Source organism: Rhineura floridana, chromosome 1, assembly GCF_030035675.1.
Source record: "Rhineura floridana isolate rRhiFlo1 chromosome 1, rRhiFlo1.hap2, whole genome shotgun sequence".
Taxonomy (NCBI): domain Eukaryota; kingdom Metazoa; phylum Chordata; class Lepidosauria; order Squamata; family Rhineuridae; genus Rhineura; species Rhineura floridana.
Window position 1 is genome coordinate 15,172,542 of NC_084480.1, and position 20,524 is coordinate 15,193,065.

Consider the following 20,524-nt stretch of genomic DNA (forward strand, 5'->3'; position numbering starts at 1 on the left):
AATTCTTATCTAGATTTCTAGCCTTTGTCTGCATTCCTTATTTGAAATCATGGTGGTTAAATAGGCCTAAAACTAGTTACAAATAATGATGTAGGCAGAAAGTTCCTGATTGGATCTAGGAAATGTGCTGATAGATTTAAAATAAATTGCTATCTAGGACGCAAAGAAGATGTAACACTGGCTCCCTTCAGGTCATGGGCCTGCAAAATGGAAGTCAGTCTCGATGACACACACTCCTTCCCCCTGTCCTCACCCCAATCTCCATTTGGAATTTCTGCTGCAAGAACTGCAAAATTGAGGGCAATTCCCATGTTACAGTGGAAGGGGGAATGGTGTGGGCAATTAGTCCTTATTTGTCCCCTATCCTGTGTTGATGTATGGTATGACCCAGCCCTGAGGCTCAGTGTTGCCAGGGACAGTTCCAGTTTCACCACATTTAAACTTCAGGGATTAAGCAGACAGGGCTTCGAAAAGCTGAAAACCCCCTTGCTTGTTTAAAAATAGCCTTCTATGTTTTTGGTTGCACAAAAATCCTTTTCATGTGGAGGATGGCAAAAGAACAGCACAGTGAGTCAGTCTGCATACTTTTCTAATGAAGAGGCTCCAGACATACTTTCACTGAGAGTTGGTGCAAAGCAATGATGATATCATTGCAAAAGGCCTAACCAGCTAGAGAGGACATGTTCTGGACAAGTGGGGTAAAGGTCACACCCATCATCCACCTCACCAATGCCCATAACCACATCTGAGCTGGAACAAAACGGGGTCTCTCTCTTTCTCTCTCTCTCTCTGCCTAGCCATTTCCAAAACAAAATTTCCAAAACACTTTCCCCACCCCTCCCCTCCCCTCCGGTTAGTGTTTAAAGAAGAACTCGTTTTAAGTTTGGTTTTTGTGAAGTAGTAGCAACACAGGTGAAGCTAAAACTGGTATCTGCCTCCCTCCTATGAACAACCAACCGCAGATTGAAACCTGAAGCCATGTAACATCCCTTCTTTTTTGCTTATGGAAAAGAGGTGGGGTAGGCTTGGCAAAACAAGCCTATGGAGGGTAAGCAGTGGCAATAAGTTTCTTAAGGAAGTTCTTGATTTTGTACATTTTAATCTGAGAAAGCCAGACCCGTAAATATTACAAAATGATAACAATTACTTAAGAACCAGAGACAGACTTACTGTCACCAGCTGTTAACTTTTTGATCAAGGCAGCCTAGGAAGTGGGTCCTTATCTGTCTTAGTTCAGGACATGCTGACTAACACCCCTATTGAGGCAGCAGACCTTTGGCTCCACAATCTTTGTGTATTGGAAAATATACGTGGCTGCCTGACATTATTCCCTTAGTAACTTAAAATCTCCGAAGTGATCAGAGAATTGCAGTTGAGGTTGAGAAAGCCAGACACTGAAATGGGAGAAAAATCAAATTCATATTTTCTATTTAGAGACATGAAGCTGTATTGCAACAGCAAACTCTCTGAAAGTTCACTGTTCCAGGACAGAAAAAGGAAGAAAGGAAAGCGGAGGCAGGCAGATAGTGATGGAGTAAGAGCATGTGTCACGCCCTGGGTGGATTGAGTTTTGTTATTTGTTTTAGGATGACTGCATCTTTCCAGAGGCACAGTGCAGAGAGTCATGGGATGCTAACAAGGTTGCTTATGGGTGGCTTCCTCTGCCCCCATATCTCCCCATAGTGGCCTACCAAAACCCCAGATAAGGGAAGCTGCCTTTATCAACTTCATTATATCTTCCTACGGCTTTCTGGCACAGCTGATCATGAGTGCTGGACTAAGACTGAATCACCTGTGAGGCATCTGTGAGACAGCTTGAGTGCCCCTTCTCATTTGTATTACTATTAGTAGTAATTTAAATATTACTACTGAAAGTTTGCAGTCCAAGTTTTGGTTAGTTATTTCAAATCAGTATGTGAAATTCAGTCCCCTCAAATTGCTTTTTGGCCCTCACCTATCCCTTAGAGTTGCCAGTTTAGAGTACTACAATGAAAGCTGATTTCCCCCATCAGAATCCATACTTATGGTCTAGCAACACTATGCCCTTTGCTCCCTTGCCTACACCCCTCAGGTTCCCAAACCTACATTGTCTGCCCACGTCATTCACACCACTAGTGCACAGTCCCTTGTAGTCTGTGCGTGAGGTTTTGCCCACATCTGTGTCTCTTTTACTCCATGACTCCACCATACATTGTCTCCTTTGGGTCCTTGGTTTTCAGGCAACTGTCTACTCTGTTTCATTTGTTTAACTCCAACAGGAATCTTGGCTGGCAACTGTGAGAACAGGCTGGTGGACAAGATGGACCTTTGGCATGATCCAGCAGGGCTCTTCTTATGTACCCTATATCTTGACAGGTCTTTCTAGCATTCCTCTTACCCCACCCCTCCAAATATGATTAGCCTCTTCTCACATCAATTCCCTACATCCTGTCTCTTCCACCCCTTTCCTGCAAACCTCATTTTTCACCTGTCTTTCCTTCAGGCACCTCAACTCAGTATAAACCATAAACCATGCGTTCCCTACTGCATGTCTGGAAGTTCAAATCATGATGTAAGTTCTGAACTAATGTTTGTACAAATCAAGGTTTCCTATGGTGTCCAAATTGAGCCCAAGTCTGATATTCTATTATTTATTTATTTATTGCATTTGTATACCGCCTCATAGCCGAAGCTCTCTGGGCGGTTTACAACAATTAAAAACATTAAAAACAAATATACAAATTTAAAAACACATTTTTAAAAAGCAATTTAAAAACACATGCTAAAATGCCTGGGAGAAGAGGAAAGTCTTGACCTGGTGCCGAAAAGATAACAATTTTGGCGCCAGGCGCATCTCAGCAATGTCATCATTCCATAATTTGGGGGCCACCACAGAGGGCCCTCTCCCTATATATTCACTATTCCAATGTGGTTCTCTTCCTAGGAAACGAAATCCCAGAGGGGGATGAAAGACAGTTGCTTACATCTTTCTAGGATTAATTCCCCGCCTTCCTTCACTATCCTTGAAAAGTGTGCTAAAAAAGTTTCTGGAGATGTTTGGACTAAACTGCTAAAAAGTAGACCAGTGACAAACAGTTTCTACTAAGTTTCTGTATGACCCAGGTCCTATAGCCTCTGTGGTGACTCAGCGTCTGGCCATGAAAAGGGACTCAATGTGGGCAAGCCTGAACAAAACTGAATGCCAACAAGACTGAAGTAATGATGAACTGTGTGTGTGTTTTGCTCTCCCTTTGCAAGCAGTGGAAAGATCATGATAAGATCATGGTCAGTTGTCTTTGGGAAGAATGTACTGGAGTTTGATTTGCAATCTATTTACAAATCATACAGGCTGAGAAAGAAGGCCAGGGATGCAGTAGCGAGGCCATGCATGTCTCAAAGCAGAACCAGGATAAATCTCAAGAAACTCTGGGAACACAAGGTTACTTTTGCTGCCTAGCATCAGTTTCCAGCAATCATCAGAGGCAAAACCAGAAGCCAGATCCACAGCACAGCTGTTATTTGGGCTGACTGCAGGTGTTGCCACCACTCACCATATGCTCAGAGACACGTTACCAAATTCTTCCAAGCTACACAGGAAGTGGATTGGACAGGAAGTGACAGACCAACCCAAATTGTTTGCATTTTGACAAATTTGTAGGGCAGTACAATATCTCAGAGAGGTCAGGTTTCCTGCTCCCCTGGTGCATTCACCATAGCTGCCCAATTTCCTTGCTTTTTAAAGTTTGATAGAAATATCTGTTGGCTATTGGTTTGTTCTTAAACTGCAAGGGGTTTTTTGCCTATTAGTGAATATTTTAAAGTCTTTTATGACGTTTTAAAGTGTTTTTAGTGCTTTGAGGAAAGGTGGGATATAAATCGAATAAATAATAATAATAATTAAATCTTGCTTAATTTAAACGAGTCACTTGGCAGCCTACTATAGAGAAGATTTTGGCATCACACTGACGAGGCTCTCCTTCCCCTGGCTCTTCAGTTTTGTGAGCAGACAGCTATTGCTCTTACATTTCAAGATGATGATATAACCTGCCAAAATGAGGACTGCAAGCCATGGTCCTAGGAAGAGAGATCCAAGCAATGCAACTACCATTCTCAGAAGCTAGAACAGGGAGCCCAGTCACAGTGTACCATGTATATCAACTGAAGTGTATTCAGCAAATTACTTCATAGGGTACCATTTCTGTGTTCCTTGCTAATGCATTGCCTCAGCAATGTTATCCAAGCCTGAAAGATCTCCTGTAGACCCGGCCAGCATGTTGGATACCTTGCTGGTTTAGGGATCTGCTTGCCTTGCTGGCTCACCAAACTGCTCATCTACCTGTTGCCCCTATAACCTTGGATTCTTCCTGCTATGACTTGCCTTGCCCAATCTTCAGGACCCAGCCCTACAAAAGATTGCACTCACTTTGACCCCATAAGGAACTTTACTAGGACTGTCATCCAATTAGACAAATCTTATCTGAATAATTGATTAATCAATCAAATCTGCATATGGATAAAAATAGTTATGAAGAAAAAAGCATTTTTTTACATGATGTCCACCTGTGCCACAGCTGGCACCATCTTAGAAGGGGAATCCACCATTCAGGGGTGAGAGATAAGGGAGAATGCCTCTTCTAAAGTGGCACCTGCCTTCCTTTGTAAGTGCTTGTATGAAAAAATGATTAAAATCATTCAAAAACTGCTGCCTGATTAAGCTCAGGGCACTTTTAAATCACTGCCGCCCTAATCAGCCCTCCACAAATCTAAGGCAGAACACCTAGCATTACACATCACCCAAATTTCCCAAAAGGCACAGAACATCTGGGAGTAGGGGAGGTCTACTGACATTTGGGTCAGGCAGAAGAAATGTGAGAGAGTTGTGTTGTTTCTGCCTGCTCCAAAGGCCAACATGATGAGTCTCTCCATTCTCCATCCCAAATCCTCTGGAATGAGCAAAGCACCTGGGGGATGGGGTATGTCAGTGCCAAGCACAACTATGTATGTATATGTATAATGCATTTTATGTATTTTAATAGTATTTTATACATTTTAATTTACTGTAATTTTTAATGTTTTATTGTGTATTTATTATGTATTTTATTATATATGTGTACGATTTTATTGTAGCTGCCCTGAGTGCCCTATTGTAGGGTAGAAGGGTGGGATAGATATATTTTAAATAAATAAATACTGAAGCAAACAAGAATCTCTGGCACCTTAAATCTTTGTGCAACTAACTCCCATTCCTTACTGTGTTGCTTAAGAAGGAAATGTTCCCACTTGACTGTGCCTTTTTAAAAAAAAAGTACAAAGGGAGGGATTATTGTGGTGGATGACAAGAGTCCAAATCACCTGGGCAGCTTTGTAAGGATTTAGGAGGAAACCTTTGTCCTTTGATGCCTGAGGATGTACTCCCTTCCTTAAAAGCAGAAGTCTATCACTTAAAGTCCAGACAAGAAAGGGTTCTCTGCCTCCTCTTCCTTTGCCCAGGTGTGCTCTAGCTCAGTCAAGTCCGGCCACTTTGGAGTAGTTCCAATTTGTTACCAAGCCAACAGAGCTTTCTGATTCTAATGCTATTAAAGGGGAGAAAATGCCTAAATTACCTTTGAAAAGAAACATGGTTTGAATTATCAGGTGGTGAGGGGACAAGTCTATAGAGTGAGAATACTTCTGTGAAACCTATAGATCCAAGTTATTATCTACACAAAACATAATACGGCATGCAGTTACCTTTAATAATTTTGAAACAGACACCATGTTCCAAGACTGAACAAAATTCAATGCCTTCAAACCATTTCTCATTTTGTGCATTTATCTTTCACTCCATCTATAATTTACAGTGACATTGTTATTGCTTTTTCCTATCATTTCCTTTGAATGGCTGCATGATCAAAACTACGTGCTTAATACAACCCAGGGCTAGAGAACCAAATCTTTTAAAATTGCAACAGCCTGAAGTAATTTTTATAATGTGTACAACCTAAATCCATTTGCTCAAAATCGTTGCATGTTCCCCTGCATTCTGAAAAAGTCAGATGGATGACCTTCCTGTCATTATGTGAGGTTGAAAGAAGGGTTTAGGCACACTTAACATCATTCCCCCATCGTTCCTAAAATATTCCTCAACCAATCAATGTCAGACAATGTAGAATAACTTAATACTCTGTAGCATTACAAGGACTGTTGGTAGTGGAAGAGGTGATAGATTATTTGCTATCTGGCCACTTCTACCCAATTTGCTTGTGTTCCAGGCTTTTTGGAGGTGTGTTTCATTCTTACACCTGAAAAGCTTTACTTCCACAGCCTTTCCCAACCGTTGGGTCCCCAGATGTTGCTGCACTACAGTTCCCATCAGCCCCAGCCAGCATGGCCAATAGCCAGGAATTATGGGAACTGTAGTCCAGCACAATCTGGGAACCCAAAGGCTGGGAAAGGCTACAGTGTGTAAAAATAAGATTTCTTTTCTTCAGAGGAACCTGTCATGTTTCTGCAGCAATCATTGCTCTGGGCTTGTCTCCTGATTAAGGAAGGCTCAGAGCAAAAGTTTATGCACAAATGCATCAGACAGTCTCTTCTAAAGGAGGGCTATTCTGCTGTATTTGAAGAGACTGTGTGATTTAATCACCCACAAAGCTGAGTAAAAATCATCCACCCACAGCAGAAACACCATGGGTAGCCCGTGCTGTGGATTGGTACTTGGGCTCATCAGGTTCCTCAAGTGTGTTCAGAAGTAGTCCATCTTAATACAAGGATCCATAATAAAAATAATCATGGCCCCAGGAATGAACGATGGGACAACTTTTGTACAAATCCATACATTCACCAGCTGACTTAGTCAAGGCACTTGAATTTGAGCCAGAATTTCAACCTACAAAACTGATCATCTTTAAAAATAGAGATATTTATGTGCAGCCTCACAAGGGTGTTGTGGGAATAAATAAGGATGGTTCAAGCAAAATGAACCCCAAGATTTATAGGAATTATGTAACTGTAACAATAAAATCCAAATCCTCTATTTAGCAATAATTATCTCATTTTTAATAGAAAGGAAGCTGAACTGAAAGCGCTTTCTGGCTTATAAAGTTGAATGAATAAAGGAAGGGTTGGAGGAAGGCAGGGTGGCCTCTTTGCGCTTTCTAAGAAAGCTTCATATCTCCAGGAATGCTGCTATTGATTTTTTTCTTCAAATAAAGAAAAGAAGCTATATTAGTAAGGCTTGTAAATTTGTTTTTAACAGCTTTGAAAACATATGATCTTGGAGAATTCTTAGAACATCAGTGATTAACTGTTACCCAGGAGGACCAAATCACTCATTTATCCTTTGTTTTAAATGGATTTATCCCTGCAGGGTCTAGACTGCAAGCAAGGCCACTAGTTGGCACCAGACAAGGACTGGTTGAGAGACTCTGTAAATCTCAGAAAGTTGCAAACGAGACAGCCAGATATCCCCAGCAGGTCTACAGGGTAGGCAATTGTAGAAGCAAATGTAAGGATGAGCTGAAGTACAAAGACAAAGGTTGAGCTACTACATCTTTAAACTTTCCACTGAGTCATTCCTAATAAACAAGGGGAAACAACTACAACATGACTATAAAATATCTTGATTTCAGTATCATACCACAACACCACATGAAAACTAAATAAAGCTCTTTTGCACAATTCTAGTAATTCATGCAAGTTAATATTATGAAAATGAAGAAATACAAGTTCAGTGTTGATCCCTTAATACTATTATTAGGTTGCATTAAAGACGAGGCTATGTTTCTGTAAGAAGTGCATTGAATTTGTTAATAGCTGCCAGATTAGCAAAAATACAAAAATAAAAATCTACTGAAACACAGATGGGGAAGCTGGGTTAAAAATGCTTGGGATTTATTAATAACGGGTAAGTTAATGCAGCAAGTTAGGTCTCAACAGGGGAGATCAAAATCAGATTTTTTATAAAAATGCAAGACTGGTGGCCAGTACTTTCATGCTTGGAAACAGCACATGAACTGGTACAAGTCAAATAAGGAGCTACAGCCCTCTGCAGGCACAACTTACGTGAAAGGCATACACATGGTGGAATAGACAATGGGGCCACACATTTAGCCCTGCTCTCAAAGTTCTGTGGCTGCTCCTACCCCTGCTGTCACTGAGTTGGGGCATAATTTCTGAAGTGGGGAATGTGTTCTACGTATGGAGGCTCCCTGAGTAATCACAGCTCTAAACTGCACATTTGTAAATGTACACTTCAAACATCTTAGGCATAGACCTATGCCTAAGGCACAGGTCATGCAGCACCCGCTCCAACAATCTTAATAACTCACCACATGCCTGCTGTGTTTTATGTTCAAGCATATTAATCCTGTACACATTTTAATCAGGGCAATTTGTATTACGTGGAACATTTCTGTGAAGAATTTGCCATTCCAATCAGTGCAGCAATATATAAGTTTCTAGGTCTCACAGCTGCACAGAAAAGCTTGAAATCATCTCTGTTGAAAGAATGCAAACAAAAAAGTTTCCAAGGGAGTTTCAGTTGTCACCAAATATAGTTAAAACTAATCTCTGCCACTGTGATCTTGCTGTGTATATATACTTAATTCTTGGTGCCCTTCTCTATATACCCCTGCCATACCAGTTCTGTCAAACATACGTCATTCTTCATTGAACTAGATCTCAAAAGTACAATTTAATTTATTTAGATACATACACTCCACTCTTCAATGCAAATGCTCAAAACGTCCAATAGAAAAATATAAATTAATAACAAAATCAATAACAATAAAGCACACACACAACAGCAACCTACCTAAATTGAAACAAACATCTAAAAGGCCTGGGAGGAAAGAAAAGGGTTTTACCTGGTGCTGAAAAGGCAACAGATTCAGTGCCAAAGCTGGGATGCCACTACACAGAAGGTGTTATCTGAGGTCACCACCCATCTCACCACTGATAGTGACAGGACCCAGAGAAAGGCCTCAAAGACAGATCTTAATGCAAAATATACTTACTTTATATACGTCAGCTGCTGCAAAGATTTTGGATTTCTTTGGCATATGTTGCACTAAAACACACAGGGATATGCCAGTGAAACAATTCTCATTGGCAATATTCCATTATGCCAATGGCAACACTTTGAGGAAACAGGTTTGGGTTCAGAGCTCCCTGAAAAATCAGATGGAGATTACTTGCTCTAGCTATGGCATATAGAAAATGCTGAACATCACTGACAAAAAGCAGCAAATCCCTCAACTCTTCATTTTGCATTAACAGTATATTTTTCTAGCTTACCTAATTTTTGCTGAAAATAAAAGGGCTACAAAAACTACAGAATGGTCTGCAGATGTCCAAGTATGACAAAAAGCCACCTTTCAGTTTATTTGTTGCTCTAGGAAATATAAATCTCATGAGCAAACAAATGCGCGCTATGAATGGTGCAAATCTGAATAAAATCTTTTTTTGTTGGCGAAGTTAACACAAATGCCAACCAGATAGGGCTTGCACTCAGCTGGGCTGGCTGCAAATTATACATGTGTGTGCCATTCAAGAATACCACTAACTGCATGTGTTTTGTTCCCAGAAACAGTTCCTAAATACAAAGGATAGTGTATAGAATTGGACTTTAATGTGCAGCATTTATAATAATAATAATAATAAAATTTTATTTTTGAGTCGCCTATCTGGCCAAATTAACGGCCACTCTAGGCAACGTACATTGACATAATAAAATAAAATACAATATAAAACCAGTACAAACCACACTCAATAATCAACTAATCACCCCTCTTCCATTAATCAACAACATTAAAAACTAACCCACCCCAGAATTCCCATAGGCCTGCCTGAACAGCCAGGTCTTCAAGGCTCGGCGGAAACCTATCAAGGAGGGGGTATGGCGAAGGTCGAAAGGAAGGGAATTCCAGAGGGTGGGGGCCACAATCGAAAATGCCCTCTCTCTAGTCCGCACCAGTCTAGCTGTTTTAACTGGTGGGACCGAGAGAAGGTCTTGTGAGGCTGATCTTGTCAGGCAGCATAATTGGTGATGCTGGAGGCACTCCTTCAGATAAACTGGGCCGAAATCATATAGGGCTTTAAAGGTCAACACCAGCACCTTGAATTGGGCCCGGTAAACAACTGGTAACCAGTGTAGATCTACTAACACCGGAGTGATATGATCACGGCGACGGCCGTTCTTAATCAAACGTGCCGCCGCATTCTGTATCAGCTGTAATTTCCGGACCGTTTTCAAGGGCAACCCCACGTAGAGCGCATTACAGTAGTCTAGGCGATAGGAGACCAGGGCATGTGTCACCCGTGGGAGAAGATGGGCAGGAAGGTAGGGTTGCAGCCTCTGGATCAGATGGAGTTGATACCAAGCTGCCCGGCTCACTGCCGAGACCTGAGCCTCCATGGACAGCTGGGAGTCAAGAATGACCCCGAGGCTGCGGACCTGGTCCTTCAGGGGCAATCTTACCCCATTAAACAACAGGTCTATATCTCCCAACCTTCTCCTATCTCCCACGAGCAACACCTCGGTCTTGTTGGGATTTAGTTTCAGCCTATTCCTTCCCATCCATCCACTTACGGATTCCAGGCACTTGGACACGGTATCCACAGCCAACTCTGCCAGATGGGTTTATATAACTAATGATCTCTTCACCTAACACTATTTTTTTTTTATTAAAGGAGCAATTTTAAGCCTATTCAAGATTGTAAACTAGTTTTAAAAATCTGTTTCATATTTACTTATATCAACTTTTACATGGAGATCCTACTGGTCATTCAAGGGACTGACCCGGTCTATACCTGCTTAATGCTGCAACATGAGATGCATCTAGATTGTTTACTGGGTTCCCTGTAAAACGGAATGATCAGATTCAGAGGAACTGAGAGTATGAGTGAACTATAAAGCAAGCATGATTCTCTTCTTCAGCCTACTCCCCAGTGTTGAAAATGACCATGGTTACGGAATGTCCATCTCCCATGCCCCATCACAGGGACAAAATGCCCCTATGAGAGACCAGATGCCTTTTGGCATCACCTGGTGACAGCCATTCCATCAGGCTATCTGAATGGTTTCTACCTCACCTGGTCATTATAAGAAATTAACTTTAAAAAGTCATGCTTGAGCTTGCCTTTTTCTCCACATCCTTCTTTCCCTTGTGTATCATGTCTTTTATATTGTAAACTTGAGGGCAGGGACTGTTTTATTATTGATTTTTGTAAGCCACTCAGAGCCTTTTTGGCTAGAGTAAGGGGGAAATTTCTTAAACAAACACAACAGCTAAAGCAAGTCATCTTTTATCCCACAAGCTTACAAACAAGACCACCTGCTTTAAAATAGTCTGCCGTTATTCAGTCTCCCCTCCCCAATAACCCTCTTCATTCGTGTGCATAATCTGATCTATGGCAGCAAAATTATGTTTAGATTGTTTAACAGACTGTAGTCCAAGGTGAAAGGGTTTCCACTTCGAAAAATAACAATTTCCAAGTGTTATACCAAAGAAAGGATTCTCGGTGTCAGGGATGAAATGGGGGGGGGGAGGGCATTTTATATGCTGAGAATTGATATTGAAGCAAATGTCCTGAATCCTTACCATCGAAACAGAACAGGATTTCTTTTCATACAATGTCAGAAAGAAACTTAGAGCAAGACTAACCCAGCTAATGTACACTTCCAGTTTCTGAAGCTAGCAGCAAACCAGATTTCGTCAGTGAGGTTTGGCAACATGAGGAATCCTGTAACCAATTTCATTTCCTGATAAATGAATAGTCCACTGGGGAAAGTCAGCCAGAGAATTTCAGAACTCTCGAGGGCTGTCGAGGGCTCAGACATCACTGAAAGACTCCTTCAAGGAGCCAGACTGTCTATTGCTTATCACTGCTGAGCCAAAGAGTACCATGCAAAACACTAGAACTGCCAGACTCCATTTAGAGCTCTTACTGAGGAACAATGCAATAGCACTGCGCATACATGTGGTAGCCCTTTAATAATGCAAAGTGATACAGTTCCTATAACATTGTTCTAAGCCAATGTCCTGGAAACACATGGCTGCATAAAACAATTTAAGCTGTCTTTATTGCTTTTGCATTTAAAAAAATAAGCTCCATATAAAGGGAGCAGGTTCTGAGGTGTTACCTGTGAAAATAAAAGTGTAGGAAAATATCCACATCTGGATATATTTTTGGCCAGAGAAAAGATGGCCAAAGTTATCAGTTTTGAAGCAACAGATAACTAGATTGCTTGGTAGGCTGATACTTTTTGTGGATTTTTGAATCCAAACTAGTAAACAACAAAATCTCACCTGTATTAGTCTGATGACCCCGAAAGGGAGAAGGACAAACTACTGCTATAAATTTCAGGCCTGTCAAAACACAAGTACTGTTGGGCTTTGCAAGTGGCTTGTAGGCTACATTACTAGTTGAATCTGCAGTTTATCAGTTGCACCCTCACTAAGAAAGGCAAAAGCCCTGTATTCCATATTCCAAAATTTAAAGGAAAAAAGAAGGCATTTCTAATAAAACTGTGTGCACAATTCACACTAACACATTTTTTCAGTATCTTCAGTTACTCTACCAGTCACGTAACAAATACAAGTACAATTACATGTAAATTCATGGTTCATTTCTGGGGTACTTAGCCCACAATGCTGATCAAGAATATAAGACTATAAGAATCATCATGGCAGTTCACGATCTATGGATCATCTAGTTTGGCATTTGGTTATCTGCCAGCAGCCAGGACAGACGTTCCAGGAATTTCACAAGCAGGGTATGATGGTGTTGTCAGTCACCTGTTGTAAAAGCCTGGTAGTCAGAGGTATGCTGTCTCTGAACACAGAAACTGCCCTTTTTGCTATCATGGCCAGCAGCCACGGAGAGACCTATACACTATGTATTTATCCATAACACTTTTAAAAGCCATTGATACTAGTGGCTACATCATGTTGTGTTATGTTGATGAAACATTATGCGAAGAAGTCCTTGTTCCTCTGAAACCTGAGCCTTATAAATTTCACTGGATGGATTTTCCCATTATTAAGTGATTTTGTTGTTGCATCCTACCCTGTAAAAACAATAAAGAATCCTGTGGCTCTTTAAAGACGAAACACATTTATTGTAGCATAAGCTCTTGTAGACCAAAACCCACTTCATCAGATGTGAACAAACACATGCCAAATTCACGTACTGTATTTAATGATTTTTTTTTTGGCAGCTTGCAGTGTCCCAATTCAACTGGTCTTTTTCCTCCTCTCCCAAACTATATAGGATTCAACTATTCAAGTCTTTCTTCATAAGGAGAATGATCTTTTCTCAAGATGAAACTCCAGCACTCTGACAACAATTAGTGGTAGCTCATAACCTTGAAAGCTGCAGTTCTTTGAAACGCTAAGTAACGATGCCTCACATTCTTGGACACTGGACAGAACAGGGTTGAAGACCTGTTTACTCTTGGTCTACAAATGAAAATGTTTTATGGAAGGCTCCTTGCAAGTTGGAAAGCCAGATAATTATGTTCTGTTGGAGAACTCTGTTCTGCTTGCTTACAGTAAAAACCTGACATTACAAGTTAAGGAGTTTCAATGGCAGAAATTCAAGTGAGTCTTGCTAATGTACATTTCCCTGTGTTGAAATAGTGAAGTGGTGTTTGTACTCCTTTTCAACAGGAGAGCCAGAAAAGCATTAGGGCATTTTACAGCTTTAATGCCAGAATGACAGGTAAAATAAAATTGCTGTTTCTTTCTTGCACTTGTCAGCAATGCCAGTAAGTTGTCTTGATTTTCCTTCTTCTAAGATGTTTTCCTCACTTGACATCTCCTTACCATAAGATGAATCCCACAGCAGGGCTTTGAACAAAATGTAGGTAGAAATGCTGTTTTAATCCTAGAACTGACAGCTACAATGTAAAAGCAAACCTCAGGTGTTTGAGTTCTCATGTTTAGCCATATTTGAAAAATGAATATCCTGCAGTCCATCATGGGATCCCCCATCCTCCCCTGGAGAAGTCTATATGTAGGATTTTCAGACCCAGGAGATACCTGGGGAGAGGTGAAGAGCACATTGTCCTTTTAAAATTTTGAGAGGGATATCTAAATAAGGTTTCAGTTGCAATGCAAATGAGCTCTCTTTGGGAGAGTCACACAGAAGTTGTGGATGCCATGATAAACACCAGTGCTGTTATATCAAGCAATCCTTTGACCAATAGTATATTTTAATGTAACTGCAACCTTACTGGAGAAAGGACTCCCTTTTACAAGAACAAAATAAACCAATCTTTGGAATGAACAACAGTTTAATAATTATTTTCAGAGGTTTACTGGAGCAGATATTTTACTGGGTGTGTTGGTGGCATTTTAAAATTTAAAGAAATCAAAATAAAAGAACTATTACTTTAGTTTATGAACACTCTATAGCAACTTGCCAAAATATGATTATTTAGTTTTTTAAAAAATATTTAGATTTCAGCAATGTGAGGTGGTGAACAGGAAAATGGTGTGTGAATATTTGTTTTCTGCACCACCAAACAAACAAATGTCAACATACTGCTTTTAATGTTGTATTTTAAATTGGTGTGACCCACCCTGGGACCTTAGAGTGAAGGGCAAGTAATAAATCACCATACTATGATGACGACGACGACGTGAGGGCACTGGTCTATCTAGTGCAATATTGTCTACTCCAGGAGCGGTGAGCCATTTTTCTTCCAAGGGCCATATTCCATCATGGGAAAGTGCTTAGGGGGTTGTGGGTGGGGCCAAACCTTACAGTGCTCTCTCTCTCTCTCTCTCTCTCTCTCACACACACACACACACACACACACACTCTTCTATATGGCACAGTGAGAAAGGGGCTCCTCTTTCTCACCATGCAGCATGGAAACAATAGTTGATGGGGCTGGTGAAGTGGAGCGCTCTGTCTCTGCTTCACTAGTCCAATTTCCAAACTGGCTGAAGGGGAAGCAGCTTCACTTCCTCAGCAGCAGTACGGAAGCTGATTGGGCTGGTGAAGCACTGGCAGAGAGCCTGCTTCACCAGCCAGGTGCTCTGTCAGTGCTTCACCAGTCTGATTGGCTAGTAGGGCTGGCAAAGCAGAGCTCTTTGTCCCTGCTTTGCCAGCTTGAGTAGCTTCTTAATGGTTGCTGAGGAAGTGGCTGCTCTTAGTTTTACATGACATCTGCGCCAATAGGTCAAGATGCTGATAACATCATGGTGGACAGACAAATATAACAGGCTGATTACAACAGGTGAACTTTCAATAGTACCTGACATTGGGCCAGTCACTGCCTCTCAGCTTCAGAGGAAGGCAATGGTAAACCGCCTCTGAATACTGCTTACCATGAAAACCCTATTCATAGGGTCGCCATAAGTTGGAATTGACTTGAAGGCAGTACAACCAACCAACATGACGCTGTCTAACAGGGCTCCACAGAGACCCACCGATACAGCAGCAGCATTTTGGAATCTGCATAGGAATGGGCTAAAAGAGCACAAGTCCTTCCCCATCCCCTTTTGGCTGTATTTTTAAAGAACAGGCTTCAGCGTTGTGCTAAGCAGAACAAGTTTCAATAAATACTAGATACTTCATGCCATGCTGGCAAAGAACTATGTAAGAACATATTGGGAAGTATGTGGGAGACACGAAAGAGAAAAGGAAGGAGTAAAAAACTAGGCAACACACTGTGAAATAAAACTGGGAAATTCAACAGAGGAAAACCATTTGTAAAATAAATGTTTTCTCTTCAAATGGCTTAACCAGCAGGATGTTTCTTTCAAAAGCATTTAAATGTGATCTCTTAAATGTTGTTCATTCGATGAACTCAAATGTCAGCTTCCAGTTAATAATGTCTGGCATTCAGAACAGGTTTTCCCACTTTAAAAAAGTGCAGTTATCTTCTGGCTAACTTCCCTGAAAACCCTGAGATAACTCCCAGACTCCAGACACAGTCTCGCTCCTCTCAGGCTCTTAATCCTCAAACTACAGATAATTTCACCCAAAGGAAGAAGAAGAAAAAAAAAAAGACTGTGAACTGGGGTGGTGGTGGAGAGAGACATAGACACTGAAGCCAATTTTCACTTATTGCTCTGATCTTTAAATTACTCTTAATAATAATCCTCTGCAATAAAACAGGGAGCCTGTAATGTGGGCTGCTTGTCTGCAAAGGAGACAGCTCTATCTCTGAATGCTGCAGCTTCCACCTCAAGACCCAGGGATATTAGCTTCATTTATCTCCTCCCACAGGGTGAAGGAGAAATCCAAGAGCTGGCTATTTCAACACCTGCTTCTTTATCTCCCTGCTTCTGCTGGAATCTTCTAAGAAGGCTAATTACCCAGTTTGGACTTTCCCTGCCCTACACAGCACATGGCCAGGAGCAGACACTTTAAAGTACAGTAACAGCTAATTATATCATGCTTATCTTGAACAGCAGTCAGGTGAAGATGCTAAAGGAGTTTCCAATGCTCAGATAGTTGATCCTCAAACACGTCTGCTCTCTTCCTTCCAAACGTGTGCCTTGATGGATCTTGACTCAAGGCTCACTTTGGCACTAGATTCCTCTGACAGAACACCACAACAGTTTTACTGGATCAAAACTAATAGTTCACCAACTGGCCCAGCACATCTAATCTTCCACTATGTAGCCTGGAGCTTGACTACTCAACAAAGGTTATGAAAATCACACATCACGTTTGCATATTGGGAAAGCAAACAAATGTCTGGCAAATGTATTTAGTTACATTTGAAGAATAAATGCTCTCTCCTCAATTATCCAAACAACAGCAAATCCTTTTTTATCTTAATTCACAGTGCATTCCCATGTAGGATGATACTCTACGCAAGTAGCATTTCTGCTTATTTAACTCCCTGCTTTTCTGAAGTGCCAATTGTTGGACTCAGCTGATTCAGACATAATGTTTTGTGATCATGGCTCACTGTTTGACGTGATTCCTGAGAAAGTGCACATGGATATACTGTATTACACAAGGATTAATTCTCTGCCTACCTTTTTAGGGATAGGCCAGTGAGCATGATTCTAGATTTATGTTAGAACTTTAATTGTAGATCCATCTCCAAAACGGTTAAATTGATTACCAAGTGAAAATTGTAGGAGACCTTCAGTTCTAATAACTGGATTTCTGACACAGCTTTGCCTCTAGATCTGAGGTTTGTATCGTACTTTTATGATTTTGTTATTTTCCTTTTGTAAAATGTCCCTTGTAGTTTCTGAAGGGCAGTATGTGAGGATAAAAAAAACTTGTAATCTTTTTACGAGAGACAGGAAGTAGAACAGTGCTGGGGAACCTCTGGCCCACAGGCCTAATTTGGCCTACCAGGTCTCTTTATTTCGCCTGTGATGTGGTTTTCCCTAAATCATGCTCATCTGTCCATCAGCTGACATCAGGCACAAGACATATAAATCTGTGAGGCCAAATTGAACTGCACCTTTTGAAGTTGGAACCTTTCTCTGGGTTGTATCCCATAAGTTTTATACAGAGTAGACTCACTGAAACTAAGTTAGTCATGTCCATTAATTTCAACCCTCTTATTGCCAAATTCAAAAAGTGCTGAATTATAGCTGGAAAGGAAGAATTGGGAGTGCATTTAGAGTGTGCACCCGATTCTTCCTTTTGTTTGAATTTTATTTATTTATTTAGTTATTATTTGATTTATATCCTGCCGTTCTTCCCAGCAGGAGCCCAGGGCGGCAAACAGAAGCACTAAAAACACTTTAAAACATCATAAAAACAGACCTTAAAATACATTAAAACAAAACGTTAAAAACTTTTTTTTTAAAAGCTTTAAAAATATCTTTTAAAAAAGGGTTAAAACATTATTAAAAAAACATATTAACAAGCAATTCTAACACAGACACAGACTGGGATAGGTCTCAACTTAAAAGGCTTGTTGAAAGAGGAAAGTCTTCAAAAGGCGCCGAAAAAGATAGCAAAGATGGCGCCTGCCTAATATTTAAAGGGAGCGAATTCCACAGGGTAGGTGCCGCCACACTAAAGGTTGGTTTCAAGCCATATTGCACAGGAATAAAGGAGGAATTGAGGAGCACACCTGAAGCATGCTCCAAATCCTTCCTTTGATATTGAATCAAGCGGTGTCAGGTGACCTTTTTTAAAATTTAGCTCATGGGCTGGATCTTTTACTTCATTGTAAAACATCGTAAGCCTCACGTGTGCTTGTGTACAAATTTTTTGGAAAGGATAATACATAAGTTCCCTATCGAAAAAAAGGAAAGTACAGACAAAGTGTACTTACTACAAAGTGCTGCGAGTCTAAGGCACTGGACACACTGTAGCTCTACTTGCTACCACAACTTTTAATCATGACTGCGGGCTTGGGAGTGGACCATAGGATTATGCACCACACCCCTCAGCAAATTCTGTCTTAACTGCAGTTAAGGGATACATTTAAGCTAGATATGATTGGCTTTAGCATGGTTGGTTTCCTTAGGATCCTATATCAAATCAAACCTGGGTCATTTTTGTTTATACTAGCCTAGTTTGGATGATACTCCCTTCCTTGTATGTAGTGATGGGGAATGTGATCACACATGTCCTTCCCACTTACCTGTAAAGGTTGTTCATCATCTAAGTGCACTGAACATCCACACATTGGTGCAATGTATGAATAGAGTGTGTTCATGTAAAATCCAATTTGCAATGTCTCAATCAGCATAAGAGATATCCTGGACAAAATCCAGGAATCAACCACACAATCTGGATCAAGTATATTGGTGTGCATAGACCTTATTGAAAAATGTCATGCCAATGGGAAGGGGCAGGGAAGAGAAGAGAAGGAATACATATTCTCATTTCCCCACCAAGTGCAGGAGAGAGATCACTGTTTGGGTCCAGGCTCCTATGTTACATTCTAGTGTGGTTTTATTTTATTTGAGTTTGTTTGCATGCCTTGTGAAGCTACAAAATAGGGAGAGGCAAAATTTTTATAAAAATAAATATCACAAATCTATAGTCATAAGACATCTGTACTAACAGCATGTGAATATAATTCAGCAGGATTCTAAAAGAAGCACAAGGTTGCATAAATGCCCATCTACACCAATGCTCTATAGTAATTCATTCTTATAAAGCAGCATGCTTGCACACTGGATGGCAGATCAGTAATCCATACAGACACCGGAATACAGATATATGTGGAACTGTACAGCAGACTACGCTGTAAGCTAAAGAAATTAAAAGGGCAAATTATCCTTAAAGTGCTACTGTGCAGAATGCTACCCATTGACTCGTTTTGCTAGCACTCACTCTGAGCCTGTCTTTGGGCAGTGCAACAGCTCCTTGCTTGATGATTTCCAGAACTCGCTCCACTGACAGCTCAGCCCCAGCCTGCTCGATTCGAGAGCTAAAGAAGCTTATCACCTGGAATAAAATAGGGGGGAAAATATATATAAATAAGTGGAAGCACAGGTTAATTAAGCAATATCAGGACAACTGCCAACTAGATTTGTTTTAAAAGCATCTAGAAAACTGCCCTACTGAATTATGACAGTGAGTGGCTTCCTAACTGATATTCTTTAACTGTCAGGTCTAATGCTAGATTAAAAACAATATTTAGCATGGTCTTCTATTGTCTTGTCCTGGTCCACTTATGCCCATCCAACACTCTGCTGCCAAAAGTGTTCACCTCTCTTGTCACTCTGACAATGCAGCATTCCTTAAATCCCTGTACTAGCTTCCTGTCTCTCCATGTTTACGTCCCATCTCATCTTTTCCTGTTACATTTGCTTCTTCAGTCATCCAAAGGTTTCCTGTTCCCTGAAATTGCTCTGACCATTCTCTCTCACCATCCCTTATGGCTGGAACTGCCTCCTAGAGTGTCTATATGCAACCCTCCCTTACTTCCTTCAAACCCCTTCTCAAACACATGTGTTCCATGAAGCCGCTGGAACAACCCCCTAGTCCCAATACCGAACTATAACAAAGCTAATTTAAGTGTAATTGAAATAATGGCACATTCTTCCCCTGTTTACCTCTGCCTCCATTTTTATTCACTTTCTCTGCTTTCCTTTATTTTTATATCTTTATAGAAATAAGGTGCCATGTATATATAAGGTGTTATACAAAATTTTAATACTAGTACAATAAATCTGCATAAATTTATTTATCTGCAGCCCTTTCCTGGACAAATGAACACCCAAAATGTTCTTTTCAAATCCTGACACAGATCTGTTCCCGTTTGTGTAAACTGCACTAGATCATGACCTTTGTTGTCCATTTAAGCAGGAACAAAATTTCCTGAGAAAACGTGAAGTCACAGGAGTAACGATTGCTGATTTTTTAGCTTCATGATAATTCTCAGAACCACGAACTAGTTGGACTGACTAGTTGAGCTTACACACCAAGGACTACATGATAACATTTTGCAATATTGTACAAAGGAAGGTAGGTTCTGATACATCTCTAAACATACAGTCTTGAGACATTAGGTAGACATATCTATGAAGAGAAACAATGCCCATGTCACCAAGGGTGTTAACATTCCTTTGATAACCTTCTTCAAGGACTAGGAAATGGTTTACTGCATGGCAAT

At 40.6% G+C, this 20,524-nt stretch overlaps 1 protein-coding gene across 4 annotated transcripts in view; it reads right to left on the reverse strand.

Annotated features, from left to right (window-relative positions):
* Positions 1-20,524, reverse strand: part of DYM (dymeclin) — a 282,022-nt gene that overhangs the window by 15,139 nt on the left and 246,359 nt on the right. For all 4 annotated transcript variants that reach the window (XM_061614422.1, XM_061614383.1, XM_061614393.1 and 1 more), the window contains one exon: positions 19,240-19,353. In XM_061614422.1, the coding sequence (XP_061470406.1) occupies positions 19,240-19,353 (114 nt within the window). The remainder of the gene's footprint in view (positions 1-19,239; positions 19,354-20,524) is intronic.